Genomic DNA, 11,293 nt, shown 5'->3' with positions numbered 1-11,293 from the left:
CATAGTGGCGCGTCCTCGTGATCCGTAGATCGATCTTGCATGTTTTGCTTTGTCCTCCAATACGTCTCGCAGGTCTGGCGTGTTTCCCCATGCTTTTTTATTTGAATGGCGTCGGGGTGCGGGCTCAGCTTTTTGCTGGAATACCTCTCTATCACGGCCACGAGGTGGCCGATCAGCCGCATCATACGCTTCTTCCTCCAGTCGAGGTAGCAGCCTGCATTTTCGGTAACTCTTGGAGGAGCGCTCGAGTTTATATTCCTCGGCCGCGAGGACTTCAGTCCATCTGTCAGCTACCAGATCTTGATCAGCTTGAAGCTGCTGCTGCTTTTTCTTAAGGCTATTTGCCGTGGCCATAAGCCGACGCTTGAAGCGCTCTTGTTCGACGGGATCCTCTGGCACGGGGAATTCGTCATCGCCGAGGCTTGCCTCGTCTTCGGAGGGGGCATGTAATTATCCTCCTCCTCCTCTTCGTATGTCGCTCTCTCAGGAGGGCTAGCTCCTCCATCCTCCTGCTCGAAATCTTGCTGGAGGGGGTTGTTGTTGTCTTCGATGCTATCCGAAGTGTTATTACCTCCTGTGCCAGTATCACCACTTTTGCTTTGGCGGGACTTAGAGCGGCGCCGCTGACGTCGGCGCTTGGGTTGCTTCTTGGAGGGGTCATCCTCCGCTGTCTCGTTGTCATTGCCTTCTTTGGGTGTATCCACCATGTATATATCATATGATGAGGTGGCTGTCCAGTGCCCTGTGGGCAGCGGTTCCTCTTCGTCTCCCGCATCGTCGTCCATACCGTCGATATCTTCGGAGTCGAAGTCAAGCATGTCGGTTAAGTCATCGATAGTGGCTACTAAGTGGGTGGTGGGTGGGCCGCGAATTTTCTTCGTCGTCCGCATCCCAGTCCTGCCGGACGTAGTTCGGCCAGGACTCTCCTGACAAGGAGAGAGACCTTAATGAGCTCAGTATGTCGCCGAAGGGCGAGTGCTGAAAGATATCCGCGGAGGTAAACTCCATATCGGCGCCCAATCAGATTCGATAGGAACGGGCGCAGGCGGTTCGGAGTCCGTGGCCGGAGAAGAATTCGGCAGTTTAACAACACGGCTCTCGGGCAAGTTAAGGTCGATGTTCGGCTCGATCGCCGCTAAGGGTAATGCCTCCGTGGCGGGGTCCATCCACCCGTCCATGGACGGCGCAACCGACTCCGAATTGAGGGTCGAAGCGGCTGCCTGCGCGATCTCCTGAACAATGTCCGATGGTAGAGCTAAATCGTGCTCATCGTGACCGCGTGACGCACAAGGCAGAGGCTCGAATCCGTCGAAGATCAAGTCTCCACGGATGTCGGCCGTATAGTTTAAGCTTCCAAACCTGACCCGGTGGCCAGAGGCGTAACTTTCAATCTGCTCCAGATGGCCAAGCAAATTGGCCCGCAGTGCAAAGCTGCCGAACACGAAGATCTGTCCGGGGAGAAAAGTCTCACCCTGGACTGGATCGCCATCAATGATAGTGGGAGCCATCAAGCCTAACAACGACGACACAGAGGAACTCTCAAATGAAAGCACCAATGTTGGTGTCAAAACCGGCGGATCTCGGGTAGGGGTCCCGAACTGTGCGTCTAAGGTGGATGGTAACAGGAGGCAGGGGACACAATGTTTTACCCAGGTTCGGGCCCTCTTGATGGAGGTAAAATCCTACATCCTGCTTGATTAATATTGATGATATGGGTAGTACAAGAGTAGATCTACCACGAGATCAGAGAGGCTAAACCCTAGAAGCTAGCCTATGGTATGATTGTATGTTGTCCTACGGACTAAAACCCTCCGGTTTATATAGACACCGGAGAAGTTAGGGTTACACAAGGTCGGTTACAAAGGAGGAGATATACATATCCGTATTGCCTAGATTGCCTTCCACGCCAAGTAGAGTCCCATCCGAACACGAGACGAAGGCTTCAATCTTGTATCTTCATAGTCTAACAGTCCGGCCAATGGATATAGTCCGGCTGTCCGGATACCCCTAATTCAGGACTCCCTCAGTGCCTTTGTGGTAATATAATACCCACCCCTCCAACGTTGACTGGCTTCCCTCCTAGTAAGTGAATCGTCATCTCTGGAGTTTCAGTTATTCCTAACTCTAGCTCCATACTTGTGGTTACTTTGGTCGATTGACCTTGCATTTGCTATATCTATTGTGTTGTTTAGTTTCTACATATTGTTCTTGTCTTCCTTGCTTGTAACTTGACTCACCTTAGCAATTGTTAGGCTCACATTTATATTCTGCACTTGCCTAAAATTGCTAATGAGTAATTAAAATTTGTAATTAAACCTATTCCACACCCAAACCAGTTAGAGGGTCACGCCCTACTCCGGGTACCCTGACCGCCCATTGGTGGCTGGTATCTCTTGATGCCTCTGGGCACTCGGAGGTCCATGACCCTAGGAACCCGGACAACTTGCCGAGAACATTTCAACCTTGTAAAACCCTTCCTTTAGGAGACATTTTTTGGGAAGGCAATATGTGCATGAGTGAAATGAGTTTCTCAACTCCCTAATCTCAGAAACCCCTCTTAAATGTACGGTTTCTCCTATAACGCAAATCAATAAAAAAATCCGTGCCACCGAAGAACACGAGATTCCAATGTCCTGAAATAAACTTGACAACTAACATTAGATCTCCCTGATCCTATTGTTATCAACACCAAAAAAGTAATTGGGTGACAACCGACAATGCACTTTCATGGGGCCTTAAGTACTCTGGTGGATACACATGGTTTGGAACAAAGTAGTGTTCCATCAATATACGGTGCTAGACAATCATTTTACGTTGAAGAAAAACCGTTAACCAAGCACTGATGCCCCCCTGCTCTTTCCTGCCACTATCATCCTCATTTATAGCCATTGCAATGGCCGTCATGCAAGGACACCATTGCTCGCATAGGAGCGGCCTTGGCTCCCAAACGCACGGCCGTCGCGAGCCCAGACATGTCTGTGGTGATCTTGAGGACCACTGTGGTGTCTCCCCCCTCCTCTCTGGTGACCACATCCGAGTGTGCCGAGCCCACCTGTCGCACTTGAAAATTATGCATAGCACATGTTCGACCAAATGCACGAGCGCCTATTTCTTCTCTGAAAATTGTGCAATGACTCATCGATTCATATTTTTTCCGCGTGAATTAAATCATGGGAAGTGCCATTGTGCAAATGTCAAGCTCGAGATCGCTCATTCGGACTTTTTTTGTGACCCCCCCCCCCCCTGAAGTTTAACAATCTTAGAAAACCAATTCATTGCACGACCGCCACATCATTAGTTGTGTATTGCCTAACTTTGCATGCCCAAACGGTTGCTGATTTCTACAACTTAGTAGGTCTCAGTAGTGTAACACATCACGGCTGTGGCAACACAATATATCAATTAAATAAAATTCTATTGTGCAGTTGTCAGTTTTAGTTTTTGCAGATTAATCTATTTCGTGCATGATGGATAGAAGCGCCCGAGGGCGAGAGAAAGGGTCGTGGTTGGTTGATGCGTCCTGATGATGCCACACCAAGATTGCACGGAGGCAGTGCATCGTCGCTAGTGTAGGCGTAGCAAAGGGTTGACAGGTTCAGGTGGGGAACTTTTTCATTTGGACACCACTATCACGTGATGATGTTAGCCGATGCGCCATGCTCCCTTCTCAGATCTTGGACGAGAGCAGGCATGGGTTAAGAATCCGACTACACATAAGGTGTTGTGCTGGATAACCACACGGCGAGCATGCACGCTTTATATATTCTGTTTCATTTTGGCGCCCAAACTCGAGACATGGACGCCATGATCAGACGCGGCGTCGTTGGCGAGGGCTCGCGAGAGGCGGGGATGACACGACATCACCGTTGGAGGAGAGATGTTAGGCATGAGGAGAAGAGGGGCCCTGAAAGAAAGAAAAAAAAACAGAAGGCGGAGGTTGAAGATAAGGAGAGACAAGGTGCGGAGAAGAGAGTCCAAGAGAGAAACCGGAGGTTAAGATGAAGGGAATCCAACTCTCCGAGACTGTTCAATAGCCGGGCCCAATTAGATCACCGGTTGATCCCCAAACACGCTGATTTGAAACCCTAAAACACCCCCAACACAAATCGAACTCGCCTCGCTTTACTTTTTCACCGAAAAAAGAAAGCTCTCGCTCCGCCTTCGCCGCCGCCTAAATCGAGACCATGGACAGTGCCGCCCCCGTCGCGGGAGCGCCCCCGGCGGTGCCGCCCGCGGTGCTGTGCGCCGCCGAGGAGGCCCTGGCGGCCACCGAGTCCGTGGGGGACCACCTCGCCGAGATGCTCACCGCAGCGGCCGAGGACCCCGACGCCGTCGCCGAGCTCCCGCCCCTGCAGCGGGCGCGCGCCTTCCTCGCCGTAGCCCACGCCGCGACCTCCCTCTTCGCAGGCACGGGCTCGCGCCTCCTCGTTCTGCCGTATAGCTCGCGCATACATTCCTTTCTTCTTTCTGAATAACAAAGGTCGTTTTTTCCCGGTGTTTTGCAGTGCGGCTGAGGTGTTCCGGGATTAATCCGGACGAGCACCCTATCAAGAAGGAGTTCGTAAGTTTCTCTTTGAACACACATGTGATGCTTCCCGGTAGTTGACGCGCAGAAGTATGTGACTGTGTTTGCCGAATATAGATAGATTTTTTGCCTGTCAGAACAGATCTGGCAGGGCTTGTGACTTTCACCTCTGACTGTTTAGTGGGATGCTGTCATGTTGGTATCTCTTAATCTGATGTTGGAGCACTAAGTTACTACTTATAGGGAGGGTGATTTGGACATGAGAAAGTTTTGAGACATGTGTTTTTGGGTGTCATGAGAATTACATCATGACTTTCCTTTTGTCTTTTGACGCGAAGCAAGTTGGAGATTTCCTTTTCCTTTTGTGTGCTCAAACAGGATGTTACATTCCTAAGAGCTCTCCTTCTTTCTTTTGCAGGAGAGGTTGAGCCTGTGGCAGGAGAAGTTAAATCGATTGAACGAATGGGACAAGGGTACTTGACTTGTTCACTCTTGTTGCGTGCTTGGCTTACAAATTGATATTCAGTAAGATTATAAAAACCAATAACAACCTGGATTCTGAATTGCAGCACCACTGCGACCTTCCACCACCGTGAATACGCAAGCGGCTGCAAGGTTCATTGGTCGTTCGTTGTCCCATTTGACAGACGGTATATAATTGCTTGTTGAATTTGTATGGTCTCGTCTCTGTATGGTATAGAGTTGTGGTTCTGATTCTTGTTACTTTCAGACCAGAAGAAGGGCATGCAGGCAATCAGTAAAGGGGAAGGGGCGGGCTGGTCTGGGAGGAAGAGGAAGTCACAGCCACTGCCAGAGAGGAAGTCTGTTCGTGCTGCTGCGGAAGAGTTCCTCGCGAAGGCTACTCAGGAGCTCATTGGGTATAATGGTAGCGGGGTGAAGGGCCCTGTTAGAACTATTCTTGATGAAGACGAGGACTAGATTGATGTGTTGGTCTTATCTCTTGTGCAGCTCTCAGGTATTTATTGCTGCTTTTGTGCATTCAGAACCTCACTAAGTATTTATTGCTGCTGAACAAGGTCTGTCAATGTTTGATGCAAGTCCTTTCTTCCGGGCATTACCACGGTAGACTTAGTACTATGCAGTGGCCTGAATGTTCTAAGACTGCCACTCCCTAAAGGAAAACTTTTCTTTCCATATGTTTTTATAATTCATTCTTACACTGTAAATTTGACCTCAAATAAATCACACGTAACAAATCCTTATTAATAAGGAATGGCGTCTTGGTAGTACCAAAGTAAACAGAGCAGTTCCTCAATGAAAAGCTATGCAAAGATGCCAAAGTGACATCTCGGAGGCACCGGAAGGATTTGCTCGGAAGTAACGGACCAATGCCGAAACGGCTCGGAAGTGCCAGGGAAAACTTATCGTAGCTAACAGAGAAGGTTTCAAACTTCAAAGGTAACTTTGATTGGCAGTACCAGAACAAGATGCGCGGCAGTTACAGTGCTGTGGAAAATTGGATTTGCTCTCTGGGTAAACTAACTCCTGAAGGATTGATAGTGATGGCTAGAAAAACACGGTGGTACTAGGGCTTTTGAAAAACGAGGAGTTGAGTGGCTTGAGTTGATTGTTGCAGGGCATAGGCTTAGGATTTTCTTGGAGTTCAAATCAAAATACATTTTGTTGTACCCCTCTTGATAGTACGACTTCCCTACACTCTGAATCTCGGAAGCACCAAAAATCTAGAAATTTCATTGTAAAATCTCGGAACCACCTTCCGCCGACTCACCACTAATTCCATTCGTATAAACTGCCAAAACTCATCTAAGCTAATACCGAGTAAACCAAAATTGATCTCGTTTCTTGTGATTTTGTGCCGTAGCGTGCTGCAAGGCTGTCCTCGGCCTAGTGCGGTGAACGATTTGTCCAATCATTCACGGATCTCCGGTGGCGGATTTCGTGTCACTCAACCAACACTTGCTGACTATCATCACTAATCTCACTCGTACCACCAGTCAAGACTCAACTAAGATAGTAGTATGTGGCTTTTGAGTAAACCAAATCTGATCTTGTTTCTTGTGCTGAGTGGCATAGCGTGCCAGGTAGCTATCCTCAACCTGCGCGTTGTCTGATCATTCACGACTCTTCGGCAACAGGTTCCGCGTCACTCAATAACCTCATGCTGTCTCCCACCAGTAATCTCATTTGTACCAGCTACGGAAACTCATTTAACCTTACAATGTCCCAGAGTAAACCAAATTGGACCTTGTTTCTTGTGGTTCATGGCATGCCAGTACCACGGGCATGTTGCTAGCCAGCTCTTATGAAAACTTTGGGACAATGTCAACGGGTCTTGGGAGGCCTGGGTGCTGTGAATTTCTCAGTTATGAATGTTTACTGAGTAGATGGTTGTGGAAAGTTGGTAATTAAGAGGGCCTCTGGCAGAAGCTCATTAGGAATAAATATTCAAGTAATGTAAATTTGTCAGTGTAAACTGAAGCCTGTACATTTCATTTCTGGTATGGTCTTATGAAAGTAAAAGATACATTTTTAGAAAAATTGGTATGAACATGGGACTATATTCTGGGAAGATGTATGGCTAGGTACCATCAGCTTAGCTGAGAATTACAGACTTTATAATCTGTGCAGCATTAGAAATGTAAAAGTTTCTGAAGTTTTTGCTGATGGATGGACTAGCTTTAGTTTTAGGAAAGTGATTTGGGGAGGGTTAGCTAGCCTGCGGGATCAAATGAAGAGTGATTGTGCTGGAGTGAAGCTCGCAAATGAGATGGATAGATGCGTATGGACACTGACTAAAACTGTCAAATTTACGGTTAAGTCGGTGTACGGCGCTATTAAGGCTAGACAAGTCCCATGTCCTTTTAGGAAACTTCAGTTCATTTAGATTCCTTTATTAAAAAGTTGAATTGCTCTTGTGGCTGGTCAGTAGGAAAAGTATTTTGACAAAGGATGTTGTGTCACGTGGAGGATGGAAGGGTACTCGTGGGTGTATGTTTTGCAGCCAGTTGGATGAGGGGATTGTTCTTTCCTTTCCGGGTAGCGAGGCGTGTTTGGTATGTGGTGAAATGTGCTTTTATTAACCTCAGAAAGTGATTCCCGATTCGTTTGCTGATCCAGACGCGTGGATACAAAGCTTTCCTGTTAGTCGTCGTAAAGGTGTGATTGCCTGCGGGTGTTGCCGCGGTACCGTGGGTCATCTGGAAAACATTGGTTGAATTATTATTGGAATGGACTGGATAGAAAGCTTTCCTGTTAGCTGCGTGGAACAGTGCGTGCTTCGAAGGAGCGCTGCCTTGAGATCCTACAGCTGTTGCCCTTTTAGTATCTCACACATTGGGTGAATTAATTGTTGGTCTGGATTGCAGGAAAGAGGAGCTTGGAAAATCCGTCGCGACGGTGCGGCAAGTCTTCTGGTCCTGGCGGCGAATGATTTCTTCGGCGTGAAGCGAGGCTGGCCTCCCGTCATTCTCAGGATCGGAGACGGCTAGAAGAAAAGCTGTTGTGAGGATAAGTCTCGTTAGCTGTATGTAGGGTTGGACATATGTATTTTTAGAGGTTGCTGTTGCTCGTTCGTTTTGAGATGTTTGGAAGAATAATTCACCCCTGTGCGGGTCTTGTGTGCCAGAGGCACTTTTGTTACTCATCTGAGGTTCTCATGCATGTTGTCAAATGCTGGTCCCATTTGTGCTTATGTTTATTTTTATGTTTATATGTTGTGATTATGTTTATGTTTCGACGATCCTGCTGTGTCATCGTTGACAGTCTAGTCAGCATGCACTTGGGAATGCCTGATAGTGATACTACCTATGGGAAATGGCGTTTAAGTATGCATACATACACGCACATCATCTAAGAAATGATGAGGCTGGACGTAAATTTCTGATGGTGATGATGAATGAATTAATAGTACATAGCGAGGCTGAATAATTCGACTGTTTTATATACAGTTCATAATAATCATGCTTCAGTTCGTTCACAGAGCGTTCACGCGTCTCTGTGTTGGCCATGGGAGGAGGAAGGGTGGCCGAACATGGGGTCGAACGGGAATGGCAGCAGGTGCGCGTCCTGGTCGTGCTGCTGCAGGCCGTGGTACTGGTACAGCGAGTAGTCGAAGCCGGCGGGGTCCGAGGCGGTGGCCGCGGACACGACCTCGGCGAGCTCCGGCGAGTCGTGGGTGCCCAGCGTGCAGTGCGCCGCCGACACGGCGAAGTAGCCCGGCCCGGCCGACGTCGTCGCGGCCGGCGATGAGAAGGACGCCGGGGCGAAGCAGCCCCCTCCCTGCAGCAGCCGCTGGCCGCCGCTCTCCGCCGGGGAGTAGCCCGCTGCTCCTGCCGCGGCGTAGGCGAACGAGAAGGCTGTGGTGCTGTGGCCATGGAAGGGCGGCGGCGGCGGCGGTAGCCCGTCGGTCTCCACCTTGAGGCCGTTCCTGAAATTCTCGAGCAGCTGCATGTCCGGGTCCGGCAACGCCGGTGGTGACCGTTGGACGTCGTGCGCGGCCACCGCGGCAGGAGGAGGGGGAGGCGCGGCGGACCGGCGCTGCGCCTGGAGGCAGGTGTGCGCGCCCTGGTACGTGACGTCGAACACGGCGAGGTCGGCGTCGGAGCGCTGCACCTGCCTCGTGGCGGCGCACCCCTGCGCGTTGCGGTACGTGCACCGGTAGTAGCCCCTGCATGCGCGGCATATCCCCACCATCGTCGTCTCAGTCAGTGCCACAAACCAGAAGCTGGTCAATACTGTCTCTTCTTTCTACTATTTTTCTTTTTTGCAAACTCTTTTTATTTCTAATATTCTTTTTTGCATGCAATTTGTCTATCTAATGTGTTCATGAGCATCGGCAAAAATCTAGAATATTATGAAATTACACACCAGCTAAATCTACAATATTATTTTTCTGTAAAGAAAATCGGTCACTAACCTTGGGAACTTGGCGCCGAGGATGTCCTTCTGGCCGTACTTCCTCCAGCTGAACCCGTCGTCCGGCGTGTACTCCAGATTTGCGTCGTCGGGTATTCTGAATTTTTTGGTCCATCTTGGCAGCCCCTTCCTGTGTCATAACCAGGACCATGCAGGTTCTTTTAGACTAATTCAAATGCTAACTAATGCCCAAGTGCTGGCTATATGTATGGTCATGGTAGATCGATGCATTTCTCTTTGACCAAAACACCAAAACCCCACTTTGTGCCATTACTCTACGTCGCTTTCTAGTTTCCCCGTTCGAGCGGTCGGGTACCTTTCAGACAAAAATCTCCATATCTAAGAACTGAATAGTTATTTAATTATCCACATATTTGAGAAATTTAAAACAGGAATGAAAACTTCCACAGGAGCAAGTGATAAGCATTTGGACTGTGTATTTAGTTTCTTCTATGTTGGCTTTATGTTTCCTGGCGATGACATCTTGACGGGGAACAAAAAATGGCACTAACTTCCATTAGATCTCTCCGCTCTTTAATTCTTGCTGGAACCACGAGTACTCCTTTTATCTGTCAATTTGGCTATGCCATAATGATGCGGTTTTTGATCGGAAAAGGTTAACTAACTCTATTATATATGCAGGTGTTATTCTCTTGTAGTACAACTTGTCAATGTCATTGTCTATGCTACAACTATCGTAGCATGAGGCGTTGATGAACCATAGCGCGAAGAGATTGGAAGAGCTCAACGGCAGCAAGTTGATATCCCCAAGTTGATATCCCTGTCTGGATGGCAAGCATACATGCAACTAGTTGCCTAGTGTGTTATTGAATCATGCTCTAGTCGATTCATACAAACGTCTGAGCTGATGGAGAAGGGTGGACAATATATTTCAACATGTCTAACACCGTGTTACTACTTCTTTAGCATGGCTTGCCGCAATTTTTTAGCATGTTATTACTCCGCTTGGTTGATGGTGCCATAGCGAAACAGTGTAATAATCTTATAGGATGCGAGAGTAATAAAGCCACTCCATCCGATCCATTTTGTACTAAATCGGCGAGAAATTAAAATGGATCCGACGGAGGATCATATTTGAGACCAAAACACGCAAATATTTTGAGCATGGATTTGAAGCATCGGCATGTGAGAAGAAAAAGAATTCAGAGACACAAATATGTGAGCGTTTTCACCACCCTACTGGCTACTATAGCTGGCTGGCTAGCTCGACATTTCCGTAGGTACGTAGAAAAAGTGCGCCGTCCTAAATTTGAAATCATAATCGTGTACGTACGCACCTTCTCTTGCAGACGCCTTGGCCTTGGCGCTCCTGCGCCTGCGCCGCGTCCCTGCCGGCGCCGGCGCCCTCGTCGGCCGACCGCGGCGAGTCCCCGCCGGCCGCCTCGATGGCCTTAGCGACGGCGATGGCCTTCCTGAACGTGCACAGCAGCTGCCGCGCCACGCCCCGGCAGCACTCGGCCGCCGGGCCCCGCCCGAGCAGCTGCCGCGCCACGCCCCGGCAGCACTCGGCCGCCGGGCCCCGCCCGAGCAGCTGCCCCTCGTCGTCGGCCGGCGGCAGCTCACCGAGGAGCCGCCTCGCCTGCTCCTCGCCGTCGGCCAGGATGCTCAGGAGCAGATGCATGCTATTGCCGTCCCCTCCTCCTCCTCCTGCACCGTCCTGCATGGCTAGCTAAGCTTGCCGGCAATGGCGGGCTGGCGGCAAGTACGAGGAGTGCAAGGAAGGAGCACGGCGAGTTCGAGTTCGAAGAAACCGAGGAGAAAAGTAGAGGAGAGGAGACGAGATCTGACGGTAGATCGACGATGATGTGGTGGCCACGGGCCACTGGATCGCATATATATGCGGAGCTGAAT

General features: G+C 49.4%; 2 protein-coding genes across 2 annotated transcripts; one reads left to right on the top strand and one right to left on the bottom strand.

Annotated features, from left to right (window-relative positions):
• Nucleotides 1-4,008: 4,008 nt before the first annotated feature.
• Nucleotides 4,009-8,216, top strand: LOC125520153 (nuclear nucleic acid-binding protein C1D). Its single transcript, XM_048684987.1, has 6 exons — nt 4,009-4,407; nt 4,506-4,561; nt 4,944-4,998; nt 5,095-5,175; nt 5,256-5,501; nt 7,873-8,216. The coding sequence occupies exons 1-5, from the start codon at nt 4,185-4,187 to the stop codon at nt 5,462-5,464; spliced, it is 624 nt and encodes a 207-aa protein (XP_048540944.1). The 5' UTR covers nt 4,009-4,184; the 3' UTR covers nt 5,465-5,501; nt 7,873-8,216.
• LOC125520152 lies at nt 7,959-11,260 on the bottom strand. Its single transcript, XM_048684986.1, has 3 exons — nt 10,720-11,260; nt 9,423-9,551; nt 7,959-9,173 (listed from the first exon to the last, which is right to left on the bottom strand). Exons 1-3 carry the CDS (start codon nt 11,103-11,105, stop codon nt 8,492-8,494), a joined length of 1,197 nt encoding a protein of 398 aa, XP_048540943.1. The 5' UTR covers nt 11,106-11,260; the 3' UTR covers nt 7,959-8,491.
• Between the last annotated feature and the right edge of the window lie 33 nt (nt 11,261-11,293).

Source organism: Triticum urartu, chromosome 7, assembly GCF_003073215.2.
Source record: "Triticum urartu cultivar G1812 chromosome 7, Tu2.1, whole genome shotgun sequence".
Taxonomy (NCBI): Eukaryota; Viridiplantae; Streptophyta; class Magnoliopsida; order Poales; family Poaceae; genus Triticum; species Triticum urartu.
Note: the sequence above shows the minus strand (reverse complement) of the source record. Positions and strands in the feature narration are given on the sequence as shown.

Excerpts from the sequence above, each read along its gene's own strand:
- LOC125520152 (XM_048684986.1), bottom strand. The coding sequence starts at position 11,105 with ATGCAGGACGGTGCAGGAGGAGGAGGAGGGGACGGCAATAGCATGCAT. Across the intron at positions 9,552-10,719 it reads CAAGGCGTCTGCAAGAGAAG|GAAGGGGCTGCCAAGATGGA; the intron begins GTGCGTACGTAC and ends GTTATGACACAG. Across the intron at positions 9,174-9,422 it reads CTCGGCGCCAAGTTCCCAAG|GGGCTACTACCGGTGCACGT; the intron begins GTTAGTGACCGA and ends CCGCGCATGCAG.
- LOC125520153 (XM_048684987.1), top strand. The coding sequence starts at position 4,185 with ATGGACAGTGCCGCCCCCGTCGCGGGAGCGCCCCCGGCGGTGCCGCCC. Across the intron at positions 4,408-4,505 it reads CGCGACCTCCCTCTTCGCAG|TGCGGCTGAGGTGTTCCGGG; the intron begins GCACGGGCTCGC and ends GGTGTTTTGCAG. Across the intron at positions 4,999-5,094 it reads ATTGAACGAATGGGACAAGG|CACCACTGCGACCTTCCACC; the intron begins GTACTTGACTTG and ends TCTGAATTGCAG.